Below are 17,287 nucleotides of genomic sequence, written 5' to 3' on the forward strand. Positions count from 1 at the left end.
AAATAAAAATAAATACACAATGTATGTTCGTGACGAATTTGTTACAATGATAGTTGCATTATCACAATAAGAGTTAGAATAATAATTCTTACAGATTTGTACAAAAATAGCCATATTTTGTCTCTGGAAAATAAATATAAATTTATATTATATTATATTTAGTCGGTTTAAAATTTCCATACATTTTTAATTACATGTGCGTTTAAAATTTGATTAAATATTCTGAAATTCTGTTACAAAGAAAAATTACAAATTTATTGAGATTATAGATTAAGATTTATATCATAGGATTTAAATGTTTAAAGTATGTTGAGTTTAAAATCATTGAATGAATTCCAAAAGTTCTGAAACTAATAACGAATCTTTCATCTTGAGAAAGTTGGGATTGTTTCATTTAATATTTCACATACTTTTTAGACTAAGTTTAACGTTTCTTTCAAATATTTTAAACAACTATTATGGTATACCATTTCTATCGCAGGTACAATGTCATTTCAATTATACTGATAACTAGACAACTACTTTGTGCTACTCAGAAACAAAGCTATCTTTTAGAAACTTGACGTCGAAACGAAATATTTCAATGTAAAAAAACGCTAAAAAATATATTTATGATTCAACATTTCAGATCTTTATCTATTTTTAATTTTATTACAAAGTTAGAAACGTGTTTGACTTAAAAATATTTGCTTATTTTTCATAACATTTAAGTCAGAAAATCGCAAAAATTTTGTCGAATCAATAAAAATATCCTGCCTAAATAATACATAAGCAATACATTGAATATCAAATAAAATCAGGTATTATCGTTTGAATAATCTCATGCATCTCTCGAAAGAATAATTTCACATGCGCATACATAATATTACAGTAGAATCAGTGTAAGTGCTTGCTATTCAGAGTCACATAATAATGATGAGAATTTCTCTTATGAAACTTTCTGATAATTAATAAAGTTTCATTTCTGTCTATTGACATCGTGTGACACAAATGAGTCATTTGCCAAATCGATTAACTCCGCGAAACGAAAAACAGAGAAATTAAAGAAATAGTATGTATTCGTTTTTAAAAATCCTTTTAAAATTTAAACTGAAATAAGCATTGTAGAACATATTATAACTTTTGCCTTTTACACAATATTTTAGTTTACATTTTATGTTTTATTAATTAAAAATATTAAATTATACGATATTTAATAGTCATTACAGATATATCATATTTCAATCAGTAGGACTTCGTTTTATTTATATGTTGTTGTATATTTTATATACAGTAGAAATAAAAGTAAGATATAGAAAAAGATAGTGAAATCCTTTATTATCCGATATCTCTTATGGTTATCCGAACAGTCTCCCTATGTGTTCAGATAAACAAAGTTCTACTGTAATTAGCGTTCATCAGCTAATTGTGGCTTTTAGCTAAAAAAAAAAAAATAGAATATCTTTAAAATGATCACATTACGTATTATTCCACGGCCAAACATCTTCGATTTCCTAATTATTAAGGAAATTTATTTTGATTACGAAAAGTTAATCGTCAATCATGTATTTTAGTGCTAAAATTAAAGAAAAAGAGTTCAAAAAGCGAAGTTAATTACTTTGGCTTGTAAACAACTTAAATCTCTACATTAACTGAAACGAATCGACAGCCTTCAATATGTTCACAATGCTTGATTCTATATTTACATGAGTCGACATAAACTCCTAAAAGTTATCATAAATGAAATTTCACCCTTGCGAATTTTGCTTTACGATAGCAATATTGTTATTATAATCGCAGCAAGATAAGATTTTCTATTTTTTTAATTATCGTTAACTGAATAATAAGAATAAAACATTTTATTAAATTTGTTCAACTTTATCAAGTGTTTAATTGTAAAAAAACACATGCGACGATAAATTTTCAGCCATGATAGTTAAAGTTTAAAGAATCTACGTCGAATATCAAATCCATCATTACTTATCGCCGAACGCAAAACAACACGCGATCACGCTCATTCCGTAATAATCGGAGGGAAATTGAAAAAGATCATATCAATTTGTAAATTTAAAAAACATGATTATACCTCACGTTTTCCCGTCTAAAGCAGAAAATTAAGTTAAATTAGCAAGATAAGAACAAAAGATGTGTAATATCTTTGAAACGAGTGCCATTTAAAGTAATGACTAAAAAATTAGGATTTTATAAAATCTAACACAGAGTAAACTTTTGCTATTTTTTTTTTCTCCTCGTGGAATAATTACCTTCTTTCTCGAAATTTTAAAATTTTAAAATGAATTGTAATTTTCCATTCTGTGCCATTGCGGCGTAAAAAGAAAAGAAAGAAGCCGATTTTAGATAAAACAATGTGAATATAAAAGTTGCGTTGATTGTATACTTGCTAAATTGACAGTGCAGATCCTCGAATGAAACTTTGAATTGGATTCTCGTTACAAAAACTTTATACAAAAGAATATGACAATATGCACGAACGTTTCACAACGTGAAAAGAAAAAAACATCATCGTTTCGTGTCGGTAAATTCATCTCTTCCTCTTGCTTCACAGACATAAAAAACGTGTTGTTTTTATCCCGCTAAACTCCCCATAAAGGCATTAAAAGGCACACGATCTCTTAGCCATCGCCTCGTAAAACGATCGGTCGAGATGCTGCACTTGAAATAGCACTTACCCCCAGCCTCCGTGTTCGAGCAATTTCAATGGATCTTGACGCATCGAAGGGCAAATTGAAGGCGACCAAGGCTCCATGGAGGGCTGTAATCTTGACCGAGGCACCGTGTTCCGTCGTTTAAATAAAACACGTTCGACGTTCCAACGTGAGATTTCTGCCGTCGGGACGAGGAATCGGTTTGTAAAGCGAAAAGCGATCGAGAACTCTTTCGTCGTGGTGGACACGCGATCGGGGAACATTCCAAGGAAAGTGTCCCGCGCATTCGTTAGATTCAGAAAATTTCACTCGCGTGGAACATGGGTCGACGCGAGTCTACCTGAAAATATCTGTGCTATGCTGCCGGAACTTCTGAAGGACATCGTCAGGGTGGCGTCGTAGCTTATCAAAGTTCTCTTGGCTTCCTCGCACCAATTCCAGAAGACCAGCTTCTGATCCCTCGCCTCCAAGTCGGTCAGAAGCAAAGCGAGGTTCTTGGCGACGGTCGCATCGATTCTAAGCACGTGACGACCTTCCACTATCACGGGAATAGTTCTGCCGTCACACCTACAAAGAGAACGCAATAATGTCCGGTTACACCGCGCCACGCCACATTACCCCGGTGTGGTGCATGGGGTAAAATAAAACGAACGTTTTGACAGAGCAGACACCGCGAGCCCGCCCGATTTATAGTCCAATTAACCAGGCTGGCGAAAGGCGATAATAGGCGACTTTACTCACGACGACATCACCCGTTCACGAAGGTATTCCGCAGCTGGATAACTCAGTGATTGTTTCGGCGATACAAACAGGATCGTCAGCCCATCGACAACACGTTCCTCGATCAATAAGCCAGGCCTGGCCGCGAAATAGAGCAGGAGAATTAGATTTACCGCGATCCCAGCAATCATGCCGTATTCTGGACCAATTGCCAGGCAGCTCAACAAAGTCACCGTCAAAGGTATCAAGTCAATTTCTACGAAGCAGAGACAAACGCTAAATTACTACGATCCTCCGGCACACAGTCGATTGTGTCGTACGAATGGAATTTCCGCGTGGTGAAGTGAACTGTTAGAACTACGGGTAGACAAGGGGGCTGGCGATGTCGTAGCGGCACATCATTTCACTTTGGCAGGAACTAGACCGACTCAATTCCCGCCAAATTCTACTTGTTCTACGTGCTCGTTTGTGGAAATAAGTTGAAAACGACGAACTGAGGATCGCGAGAGAAAAGAACACGAGGAATTGTTGAATTTCATGCATACGCGTTCGTCGCTTAAAATATATCAGAGTATTTCTTTTTTTTCTTCTTCTTCTTTTTCTTCTTCTTCTTTCACGGAGACGTTTCTCTTTTATTTCACGGCTTGGACGTTAATAGTGATTTTTCACGATAGTATCGCACGATTTGAAAGACGTTTGAAAGGCTTTTCTATCTCTTGGAGAGGTGGAAAACGAGATCGGAATGAGATCAGGTACGATGCGCCGAACGTAATTTCTTTTTTTTTTTTTTTTTTTTTTTTTTTTTTTGCCAGCTTAATCGGATCCTTACTCTTCGTTCTCCAAAGCACGGTGAAAATATGAAGATCAAGCATGTAGTACATGGCGACTATAATCACTGCAGCGAGCGTTGCTTTCGGGATGAATTCGAAAGTCGAGGTCAGAAGGCCGCACGCTAAAAGCACCAGGCATCCGGTAATTACACCGCCCATCGGTGTTTTTACACCCGAAGCGTTGTTTACGGCGGTCCTTGTAAAGCTGCCTGTGGTTGGCATTGATCGAGAAAAGCTCCCGAAAATGTTACAAAGTCCCAAAGCCAGCATCTCTTGATTAGCATCAACGGTCTTCCCTTTGGCTGTGAAAGGCAGGTTTTTCAGGCACGAAAACTAATTAATTCGTATAATTTCGATGAACGTGTATAATATGCACACAGCTCCGCGTTCAAAAGTTTTTTGCGACAGATATTATTATTTGTGAAAAAGATCAAATATTTGTACAATAGAGGATCTCTAGAGTGCCAATATATATTATAATTATATATATAACTATATATTATATATTATATATAATATAATATAAATTATATATATAATATTAAAATTAATAATATAAAATTAACATATAATATTAAAATGCAATTAAAGAATTGTCGACTTTTAAAATTGAAAGACTTTTGAAGAAACGTCTGAGACTACCTGCATAAAATTGAGAAACGAATAATTTTTACAAAATAATTATGGGACACTGAACTGTTGAAATTTAAAAACAACTGTAAAACAAAAACTACAATAACTTCGTATAATTTTAATACGTATAATTGCTTTTAATTCACGTCGAATTATCTTTCGTTGTGAGGCCGCACGCGCGAAGAAAAATAATAATTAACCTTGCTTTCAAATATTTACTGTCGAACTTTCTTCCCGAAACGACATAATTTAATATGGGAACTTTCCAGAGTTACGAAAAGTACGACCTCGCTTTGTTTCGTTTTAATTTAACTTTCATTTCAGCCCGAAATTTAAATTTAATTTTCGCGGTATTGCCCTCAAGTCGTCCGCGGTCTCTAAAAAGCGAGCACAGTTAGAAAATTCTTCCTTTTAAATTTTACAATTGTTACTGTGAATGCAGATTTATACAAAATACAACGTGAAAAAAACAAACTTCCACGTTAAATTTAGAATTTCAATTAACCTTTGACCAACGTACCGAAAGCTTTGGCAATAGCAATGCTCTCCAGAATTGCGATAAACGGGACCAAGATGACAGTGCCTCCCAGTTCACCGATTAACTCCTCGAAGTTATACGTGTGATTCCCTTTTACAAGAGAGAACGGCGGCGGAGAGAACGGTGGCAAACCCTCCGTTATGTTTCCAGTAATTTTGAACGGCTTGACACCGTAGGAGAACAACGAATAACTCAATACTATTCCAACAATGACGACCACAGCGTTCCTAGCCAACGACGTTACCCACATGAATTTTTGCAACGGCGTTCCGGTTTTCTTCCCAGGTAATTTCTAGTTTCGATAGATTAAATTGAGCGAAATTGTGAAAGTTGATAACCTCAAGAACAATATAGAAACACATAACCATCCTTACCTTGAGACAAACGAGCACGATCATCGAACAGACACCTAGCAGAGGGTCCCACAGAGTGACTTTGTCTATATGATCGACAACTTTAGCAACCGCGTCGACAAACGAATCGCTTCTGCCATTCAGGCCGAGCAACGTGCCCAGCTGAGACGTTCCAATTATCAAGGCAGCTGCGTTAGTGAATCCAGAAATCACTGGCATGCTAACGAATTCTACAAGAAATCCCAAATGAAGCAGTCCCATGAACGTGATCGCGCAGCCAGTCAGGAAGCAGAGAAGCACCTGGGAAAGTAAAGCATCCACTCTGAGGCTGTAATTTACATCTTCGTGTTTCAGAATTTTTTTTTCTTTTTTTCATCTATTTTCTTCGTTTGTTTTAATGTTTGGCTGAACTGCGAAACGTTACATACGTGTTGTTCTGGGACGACTTTCCCTGAGAAGAACGTTACAAGATTCCGAGAGACAACAAAGTATCTAATCTTTGCTACGGGAGAGACTCGTATTCGATTTCGACGAACTTTTTGAATGGAATTTCCACACTTTCCAGGTTAATCAGACGCTCTTCCTCGGGGAAGTTGCCCAGACTTCTAAATAGATAGCAATCTAAGAGAGGAAGATCTAGGGCGGGGAAAAACTTCGCAACCCAGTGGTACAATTTCTTTAAAAGTCGGCGTTTCCCGCTACACCGTCTTCCTTGTTATCAAAGATTACAATCGATCCTGCCAAATTTAAATCAACTATCTCGCGGACTACTCTTTCACACAACATTTTATCATTCATTACTTCTACATCAAATTTATTACATCTGTTCTACGAATTTTCTTTCATGGTTTTCAAAACTTTCGCTTTGAAATTACTTTGAAAACTAGAGTGATTACAAATTTTCTAGGCCTTTTAAAAGATCTGTTCAAAATCATGTATTCTAATTGAAAGAGAGAGATCAAGAAGACTTACTTTCGAAAATTAATTTAAATTTAAATCGACTATCTCGTAGACACAACATTTATCATTCATTATTTCTACATCAAATTTATTACATCTGTTCTACGAATTTTCTTTCAAGGTTTTCAAAACTTTCGCTTTGAAATTACTTTGAAAAATAGAGTGATTACAAATTTTCTAGGCCTTTTAAAAGATCTGTTCAAAATCACGTGATATTCTAATTTAAAGAGAAAGATAAAAGAGACGTTTCACTTACTTTCAAAAATTAATTTAAATTTAAATCAACTATCTCGTGAACTACTCTTTCACACAACATTTATCATTCATTACTTCTACATCAAATTTATTACATCTGTTCTACGAATTTTCTTTCATGGTTTTCAAAACTTTCGCTTTGAAATTACTTTGAAAAATAGAGTGATTACAAATTTTCTAGGCCTTTTAAAAGATCTGTTCNAAAATCATGTATTCTAATTTAAAGAGAGAGATCAAGAAGACTTACTTTCAAAAATTAATTTAAATTTAAATCAACTATCTCGTGGACTACTCTTTCACACAACATTTATCATTCATTACCTCTACATCAAATTTATTACAACATCTATTCGTCTAAGAATTTTCTTTCATATTTTTTTAAACTTCCTCTTTGAAACTACTAATCACGAAATAGAGTGATTACAAATTTTCTAGGTCTTTTAAAAGATCACGTAATATCCTAATTTAAAAAGAAAGATAAAGCAGGACGTTTCACTTACTTTTAAAAATTAAATAACAGAGTATCATATAAATGTATGCAAACAAAACTCCTATCGTTTCAACAAATTCTTCGTCGCGTTATCTACTAAAAAAAAAAAAAAAAAAAAAAAAAAAGAAAAATTTGCAGAGACAGCCAATTTTAACGTTCGTTTCACGTTACAAGCGCTCTTGGTTCGCTCGTTTGTCCGTAGAATTTTTCAAACAGGCAAACGGAGCTTCGTCTTGGGAAAAATTGCGAGAAAAAAAAAAAGAAACGCTGAGGTGCACTTACCGCGATATCATCTCCAAGTCTTATAACATGATTTTGCGAGAGTAAAGCCATTATTGCCGTGGGCCCCACCGTGATGTCTTTGCAGCTACCGAACACCAGGTAGACGAAGCACCCCATGAAACTGCTGTAGAGGCCGTACTGAAGTTTTCGAGAAGTTCATCTAACGAGAATCGCTTTTCCCGACCGCTATACGATCTAACTGCTTGTTATTTATTAGTTTTTCTCTATCTTCCTCGCCGATCGTCGAAAAACACTAACACGTTGTTGCAAGATAAATTGAACATGTGTTCCATCTCTTTTTCTCATTTATCTTTTTGATTTTATTAGGAATTTATTGGGAAATGTAAATGTGAATTTATCGGCGAGGAATTACGCAAGCATTTTGTTTTCTTAGTACGAGAACGATATCGATTCTTTTATTAGTTAATAAAACAAAAATTTCTAAAGAAACAATTTCTTTCCACAAGAGAAAGAAACGAGAAGAGATGAATTCGTTTCAAAGAAACACTGTTTTACATATTCATTAACACGGTGATAACTAACTGTGTTGTCTGAAATCATTAAAACGAAGAGGTTTAAGGCTCATGCAATAATTATGAAGGAATTTCTTGTTTACGAAACCGTGTAACAGGTTCAAAGAAATATATTTCTAAAGACTGATTTGCATGAAGAGCCACCTAAACCTTCCACTGTGTATTTACCGCGTAGCAGCTTTTACTAATTATCTTATAGTATATAAAAATGTTATTGAAGCTTCTTAACCCATTGAAAACCAACGTTACATCAAACCGCCGACGTGTTTCATACACGCTGAAACAAATTTGTTTTTTTAATAAGGAACGACGAAAAGGAACTCTAAAGATTCGCTCAATATTTTGTTCGCTGTTTCCTCCATCTGAATTCTGGATTTTTTTACGAAATTTAAAGAAGCTGAAGCATTTATGATGAATTATTGGTCTTGAGTTTGAAAAATAAAATAAATAAAATAGTAGAATAAATAAAATAAATAAAAAAATAAAATAGTAAAATAAATAAAAAAAATAAAATAGTAAAATAAATAAAAAAAATAAAATAGTAAAATAAATAAAATAAATAAAATAAAAAAATAAAATAGTAAAATATATAAAATAAATAAAATAAATAAAAAATAAAATAGTAAAATAAATAAAATAAATAAAATAGTAAAATAAATAAAATAAATAAAATAAATAAAATAGTAAAATAAATAAAATAAATAAAATAAATAAAAAAATAAAATAGTGAAATAAATAAAATAGTCAAATAAATTATTCCGCAAATTATTGAGGTTGAATATATTGAATACAATTATAACTCCTAATATATCCAAATCTTCAAAGTATTCAATCGTCGTAGTATGAAACGGCACTATAAAATTACATGCACTACAACACTTCGTTTAAACATAACTCATTCAATTTTCAACTTAAATACGAGTTTATTTAAATAGTTTAGACAAGCAAATTAATAGAAAACAAAGCGATAGTATAAAAGAATTATCATGTACGTTTCAACGAAAAACCTGTCTCGATTCTCCGTTTTCAATTTTGAACACTCTAACACTATCGGACAAATGTACACACCTGTGCTGGAAGTCCGGCCACAATTGCGTAAGCTATGCCCTGTGGTATAGCAGTCAAGCCAACGGTCAATCCTGCCAAAACGTCTTGCAAAAGTTTGGACAAACTGTACCGAGGCAGCCATGCCAGGATCGGTATCCTCCGTAAAAGAAGCTGCTTCAAATCGAATCCGGAAGTCACGTTCCTCCCTAAAACATCACAAGTTTCGACAGTTTATTTCCAAAGGATCGATTACTTTCCAAACAGTTATCCACGATGAAAATTCCTCGAGATTAATCCTGCATTCGTTCCTTACGTCAACAAGTTACATTATTCTGCCGTATGTGTGTATATTTATCTGAAGCTCTGCAAGCAACACGTAAGAGTAGGATTAGCGTGAACGACCGGATGGAATTTTTCCTTTCGTTATAAAATAAAAGAATTTGCAAGTTTGACTGAGTCAATGTGGGACGAATGGAGGATTTAAGATCATTTAACATTTAATATATATATTTTAATTATATTTTATAGTATAATTTATGTTTTGTTTGTTTAATTATATTTTATATTTTAATTTATGTTTAAGGGGGCCGAACAGTGTGAAATTTTCAAAAAATCGATTTTCTTTTTTGTCTTTAATAGTAGTTTTTAACAATAGTTTTTTGTTTTTAATAGTAGTTTATAGTAGTAGTTTTTTGTTTTAATAGTAGTTTTTAATAGTAGTTTTTTGAAGTCTTAGAAATAAGATACAAAAGATCCTAGCCTTTAAAACGACTTATTTTGGAATATAATAATAAATCCGCGGACACAGAATAATTGAATTTGTATCACTGTTTACAACTTTGAGCAGTATTGTAAAGTGTAAATCGTGTGATTCAAATATTACCTTTGGTGAATCGAATATCAGGGGACTTGGATTCAATTTAGTTGTGAATTGTAAGAACTGTGAGCCGCGATATATAAGTAAAAATAGTAAGTAAAAGATACATATGAAAACTGACGTTCTGAAACTTTAAACGCGTTTTTCTCGAAACTAAGTTTTTCGAAACGATGTGCCGATGCTAACCAGCCGATTACCGTGAAACTTGGTGCGTATCTTTAGTGTAACATTGACGATCGAACATTTTCTAATTTTTAACAATTTCGAGAAATATAAACAAAAAGCGTAGAAACTTTTGGCATAAATTCGATACATCAAAAACAAATAGCTGCTATTTTCATAATTTTCATAAAAATGAAAATGTTGAATCATCAATCCCTAGAGAATGTTGTTTACTTTTGAACTTTTCTTGCCTTTTTGTATGCAACTGATCCTGTTTGTCTGGAATCGTGCATACTGATAGGCAATGTAAAAAAAAGTTACGTAAAAGGACGCCCTTTTTTTTTTCCCTTTTAATGTTCTTTTTATAGTTCGTAATGTATTAAAATAAATCACAAAAGCCCATGTCAATCAAATATGCAGTTTCTTTTTTTTACTAGCCCCCCAAAGTATACGTAATTTTTGAACCCGTCACACTGCGTCCGGAATCGTCGAATCAATGAAAAATTCGACTCGCGTTTGACGTAATTTTTCTTGTAAAAAAAAGAGAGAGAGAGAGAGAGAAACTGGCATTCTCGTTAATTCGATAAATTGTGAAACAAACGACCGTACATTGACAAACACTGTACTCTGTTAAACGGTAATCGGTACACATATTAGGGAATAAATCGATAATCGCAACGGATAAACGGTTAATTTATCCGTGAAAATAATATATGGGCCACGATGTCCTCACTCCGATAAGTACGATTTAAACCGCCCCGCTGAAAATATGTTGAGATTAATGAAACTCACTGCTTTAAGCTCTTAATTTTTATTCGCGCACGAGGGGAATGTCATCAGGATAAATCTTGTGTTTTATATACACACACACACACACACACACACACACACACTGTCCAGTCTCGTTTAATGAAAAATTAATGTAGCAGATAAATCAATATTAAACGATGAAACTTACGTGATGTATCGCGTTATAGGGGAAAAAATCTGAATCTCGCGCATTGTGTGTGCGTTAAACCGGGATCCGGGATACTTTTAATAATGTTTCTGATCCTTTGAAATAATCGCACGATCCATACTACCTCGTTGATACTGTAGTAAAATAAATTGCAAAAATGACCTGAACGTAGCTTTCTGCTAATTGTTCATGGAACGTGTCTCACAATTTGTATACTCATATTTAGCATAAAATAATTTCATTGAATCCGTCTACGTAATTAAAATTCGTGTAACGATGCGTCGTTGTCTTTTAAATTAAAATTAAGGAATAAAGTTAAATTAAAATTAAGGAAATTGGAACATATATTTAATTGCAAGCCAATATCTTTAGAAAAATATGAATTTCAAACTAGAAATGTTACTGCACGACGCTCTCGCTGACTTGGTGATTAAAATGTTTCTTACTGGTTGAAACCGGAATGTACATCGTCCCCGACATCGATTATTTCACGATCAACTGCTTCTACTTTGCAAACAACAATGGGCTCCCGCTTCGAATCAATATTTACGTATACGAACAAATTTCACGCGAAAGAAACTCCTCGACAAACCTATTTCCAAGCCGAGCGAAACAAGACTCGGCGGCCTCACACAATAAACGACAAGTATAAGTGGACGGGAAATTAAGTCCTCGATAAGGAAGCATTACCTGTTCGTTACACTGATTGCAACCTTTACATTATTCATGATGTCAGCGTATTTTTGCAAAAACTACGTTTATAATAAAACGCTGGCAGATATAACGTTACATGTCCAATGAAACAGGAAATACACAATGTCCCGTATACTGGCTGCTTATGTAAAACACCGTTAGATAAATATTTCGTAGATTAAATTTAACTAAAATCTATTATGGGAACGCGACGCCGTTTCGACGTAAAAAAGAGCGGCGATATTTGAAATGTTACGATTATGAAATAAATTGTAAAATATAAGTATGTATTGACGATTATGAAATAAATTGTAAAGTGAATTGTAAAATCTAAATATGTATTTCCGACTATGAAATAAATTGTAAAGTTAATTGTAAAATCCAAGTATATATTTACGATCATGAAATAAATTGTAAAGTAAATTGTAAAATCTAAATATGCATTTACGATTGTGAAATAAATTATAAAGTAAATTGTAAAATCTAAGTATGTATTTACGATTATGAAATAATTTATAAAATAAATTGTAAAATCTAAATATGTATTTACGATTATGAAATAAATTGTAAAATAAATTGTAAAATCTAAATATGCATTTACGATTATGAAATAAATTGTAAAGTAAATTGTAAAATTTAAATATGTATTTACGATTATGAAATAAATTGTAAAGTAAATTGTAAAATCTAAATATGTATTTACGATTGTGAAATAAATTGTAAAGTAAATTGTAAAATCCAAGTATGTATTTCCGTGAATTTTTAAAAATGAGAAATATCGTTCTTTCCTTTTCAAAAAGTGTGAGGCAAAGTTCAATGATAATCGAAGCATAAAATTATTCGGAATTTAGTTAAAAATATTTTCAGTGTCGAAATGAAAGATGTGTTGACGAGATCTATTTTTCACATTTTAAGGATCATCATTAAATTTAGATGTCAATTTAGGTCACCGTGCGCATGTAAAAGAGATTGAGATACTATCCTCGTTTACTCTTCTCGAGGATCCGATATTCGAGATAACATGTTTGCATACATGTGTCAAATTGTACCGGAGAAAATATTATGAGTTATATTTCCAACCTTTACATTTATATAAAACTTCTCGCTCGTTTTTCAAATGACACGCGCATAAACTTCTGAACAGCCATTCTGAGAAGACAAAACGACCTGCACATTTCCCTTGTTAAAATCACGCGAAAAACAGGGAAATTTACTACGTCTATGTATTAACAAAAACGTGCGTAAAGAAGTTTCCAATAAGTAATAATAAATGACACGTCGAACGGATGAAATAAAATATTAATAAACAATCTGACTCTTATTTTTCATATTTTCGGAACATCGCAGGAATAAATTCAAAAAAAAGGTCAACAAACGTAGAATAAATTAAAGGATCAACTTTCAGGCTAAACAATTTTTTCAGATAACGATAACACATTTTGTATGAATTCCGATCTTGAATTATCCAAATTGTTGCTCCGATATTTTTGTTAAACGATCGTAACTCGACAATTTATTTCCCATATTGATCTCACACGTGTACCTACACAGCACCATGATTTAAACGCGCTTAAATCCTCTCTTGATCGATAAAGCGATTCTAAATCGATTTAGAATCACGAAATACACAATCCTTTTCGGTAAAATAAAAATTCGTGTTCTTTTTTCACTGTTCTCGTTCACGTTTCTCGCACTGGCACGCCACAATTGCAATTCAAACCGAGACACGGAGAAATAAATTTTCAGCTGCAAGATCAACGTTCAGATAAAACGTTTAATTTGCAATTATCAAGCTCGATAGATAACAAACGTTTCGAACCGACGAATGTATTGAACCAACACATGTACTGAAACTCGAGGAGGGACTTTCTTTATTCGCCGAGATAGAGACCGGTCTGGATGAGAGGTTTTATCGAGCGAGCTAATTCCACTTGATAACGGATCACATGATTAATAATAACAGTGAAACTGCATTTCGGTGCGAAAAAAAAATCCCCCATTTGCTTCTCAATGATATTTAAGCACACGTAGACAAGATACTTAACAAATCATCGAGGATTAATCTTTGAGAGGTCCTAAAACATGTAGATAAGTTTGCCATTGAAGATTTAAATGTTTAACAAGGGGAGAATGTTTAATGTAACGATATGAAAAAAAAACTATGGAAGAAGATAGTTTGTATTTTTACGTTAATTATCACGCTCGCGAATGTTTGTGTAATTTAAGATTTTTTAACAACGCAATCGAAGAAACAGAGATTTGTTTCAATCATTGAATATTATAACGAGCGTTATATTTTTTATACTGAACGCAACTTTTTATGTTATACGCACTCTATTTTGGAAGCTTTCAATTTCCCATAAACGAATAAAAATTCACGGTCTTGTAATTATTATTAAATATTGCTTCTTAGCGTCTGATCCATAAGAGATAGAATCTACATAAAAACGATGGAACTTATCAGATATCCCAATTTATTGATGCATAATAAATATGTCCATTATAAGAATTCAAAAGCATAATAAAAATATAAAATTCTCGCGGTACTAAAAAATGTATTCCGAGAATAATATCTGAAGAATAAATATATGATTCCATAAGATTGAAAGATGTATTTGTTCTGAGTAATTTGAATGACAAAGTAATAACAGCAGCTTGTCATATAAAGACTAAAAATTAGCAAAGAGAAAAATTTAAATTTAAATGGCAAAAATTTTAAATGAAGAATAAACGAATCAGTAAATTGAATTTAATGCAATTAAACATAAAATGGAATTTTTATTACAAATGAATGTCAATTATTATATAAAAAATATTATTATAAAAAAGATATAATTATATTATTATCTAAAAAAAAAATTGGTAACAACAGAGAACATTATAATTTTGTAAGATGTTAAATCAACGTCATAAAACGTGATAAAACTTGATGACTTTGTACATATAACTGTAATAAAATGTAAGCCATGTAATACTATGTAATAAGAAGCATATGACACATAAAATCGTATTTTAAATACTGTCCTTAAAAGTCTATATTTGATTGTGTATATTCTTCAATTTGAGATTATATTTTTGGACACAATCATTTTCTTATGAACGAACAAACAACTATAATTAAAAGATAGTAAATTATCAAAAAAAATAGCAATTCTTATCTTTAAAAAACTGCACTGTAATGATTCACTTATTTTATATATCGTGTATTTTTAGAACAGAGAAGAAACATGTAATATATATATAGTTGAAGATTTAAATAACAATAATAATATATAATAATAAGTATAGTTACATAAACTATATTATAAAACATAAAGTAACTTAAAAAAAATAAATAAATTTAGATAAAGTTCATCATTAATTTTTTTGTAATTTCTATTTTTCAAATAGAACAAAACAGTAGTCTAAAAATAAAGCAAACGTCCTTGCAATTCTTTATCTTTATATTGTTTGTCATCCTATATGAATGATATATACGACTATACATACATAATTTTCTGTATATTCCAGGTAATATTTTACAGTCTTTTTTCTTAAAATTTAACACCTCACTGTTTAATAATAAATATTGTATTACTTGCTGTATTACTTCACATTTCGCTTTTAATACGTAATTTTTAAAAAACAAGTTACATTTATCTAAAATATAATTTTAAATTTATAAAACAATAAATTTATTTTCTCAGAAATTATTTCTCAATAATTTGCAAATAATTGATTCAAAGGAGATGTATTGAAATTGCAAAAAATATACGAAATTTAAAAAATGGAAAAGATAAAAAATATAGTTATCTCTTTATCCACAACCGCAGTCGGTAGGACTCGAACCTACGCTCCCAGAGGGAATCTGATTTCTAGTCAGACGCCTTAACCACTCGGCCACGACTGCTACAGTCGTATGTTGGAAGCATGATTATATATATGTGTAATATGATTTTAAAATTAAAAAAAATTATATGCTACTACTTTTATAATAAATGTATATTTATTCTAATTGGAAATTCTATAAAATTTCATACTAAACTATTATATAAACGCACGAAAATACGTCGAAATGATTCATGAGTTCTACATGATTGAAAAGATCTAAATACGGAAGGTAAGTGTGAAAAACGTTAGAAACAATGAGTAAAGCAAGCTGCAATTTGCAATGCACAATGTTGTTGATATATTGGAACGTAAGAAATAGAACTTACTCAACAATGGTGTTCTTTCGTCGATGCTTCTTCTATTGTACGACATTTTTACATGATCTATATCAATACTATATCAAAACAAAGAGCTTCGACAGGAAAGTATCACATATTCTGCTATTATGTGTCATCTATGAAAACTGGTAACGTCGATAAAACAGAACACGATTGTTAAACACAATACTTCATAGAGCATTATCACTTGGAAAACAAATGTGCAATGTCACGAACATTACATGTAATAGAATTGCTTCGTTTCTTCTGAAGCGACACATAATTCCATGATTTCAATATAACTTCATACAATACCTCAACTATAATTTTTAGTACTACATGATACAATAGACAGAGAGAGTATTTTCCAAATTACAGAAATAAATTAATAAACACGAAATCAATTGATAAACAAAACACAATTATAAACACAAAGAAAAAAGAAATATTATTTCCCATCGCGTAAATTAAAAATAGAAACAATTTGAATTAATGACCATGGACAACTATTTTTATACATACAACTGTTGTAACGCACTATCAATTATTTAAATAAATCTAATCTTGACAAGGAGCTACAAATGATCGCACTTCCTAGTGTTTATCGATTCGATAGCCTTGATCAATGCGATATCTTTGCTTGTAACAATTTGCAAAATAATTGTCTCGAGAGATTTTTCAACAAACACACACTAAAGCACGTATTTTAACCTTGGAATACCATTATAATACGTTCACTTGTTCTATGTTTGAAAATTCAAAGTGTATTTATTAAATTCTGATATGAATAAATTCATTGAAAATAAAGAATATGTGCATTAAACATTTTGACTGAGTAATTAAATAATATAATGTTTTTGTAGAAGAATAAGAGATTATTCTTTCTCTTATGGAATTTTATCTGCAACATACTCTAAATTGAATAATTCTTATTGAATGACTAAATGCTGATACAATTACTCATTCATATATGCATGTGTTTGCATTCTGTATCAAAAGCGATTGCTTTCTGAGAAAACAATGAATTTCATTCTGACGAACATTTTATTAAAAGATTTAAACAATTTGCATTATAACTCAACATTTAAACTTTCTGTATAAAATGATATAAATAAAAAAAATTG

The 17,287-nt window shown here is 31.8% G+C and overlaps 1 protein-coding gene and 1 non-coding gene across 4 annotated transcripts; both read right to left on the reverse strand.

Annotated features, from left to right (window-relative positions):
- Positions 1–1,827: 1,827 nt before the first annotated feature.
- On the reverse strand, positions 1,828–16,416 carry LOC122538600 (sodium-independent sulfate anion transporter-like). 3 transcript variants are annotated; one of them, XM_043672824.1, is made up of 8 exons: positions 16,173–16,411; positions 9,308–9,492; positions 7,707–7,844; positions 5,741–6,019; positions 5,349–5,658; positions 4,195–4,497; positions 3,387–3,621; positions 1,828–3,212 (listed from the first exon to the last, which is right to left on the reverse strand). In XM_043672824.1, the coding sequence occupies exons 1-8, from the start codon at positions 16,216–16,218 to the stop codon at positions 2,951–2,953; spliced, it is 1,758 nt and encodes a 585-aa protein (XP_043528759.1). In that variant the 5' UTR covers positions 16,219–16,411; the 3' UTR covers positions 1,828–2,950. The 3 variants fall into 3 exon arrangements, with proteins under 3 accessions (XP_043528759.1, XP_043528760.1, XP_043528761.1); XM_043672825.1 differs by lacking the exon at positions 16,173–16,411 and adding an exon at positions 13,524–13,846; XM_043672826.1 differs by lacking the exon at positions 7,707–7,844 and having other exon boundaries at positions 16,173–16,416.
- Trnas-aga lies at positions 15,784–15,865 on the reverse strand. The gene has a single exon. It is a non-coding gene; the product is annotated as a tRNA-Ser (tRNA).
- Positions 16,417–17,287: the final 871 nt, after the last annotated feature.

The sequence above is a fragment of the Frieseomelitta varia genome, unplaced genomic scaffold (genome assembly GCF_011392965.1).
Source record: "Frieseomelitta varia isolate USP_RPSP 00005682 unplaced genomic scaffold, Fvar_1.2 scaffold_168, whole genome shotgun sequence".
In the NCBI taxonomy this organism is placed as follows: domain Eukaryota; kingdom Metazoa; phylum Arthropoda; class Insecta; order Hymenoptera; family Apidae; genus Frieseomelitta; species Frieseomelitta varia.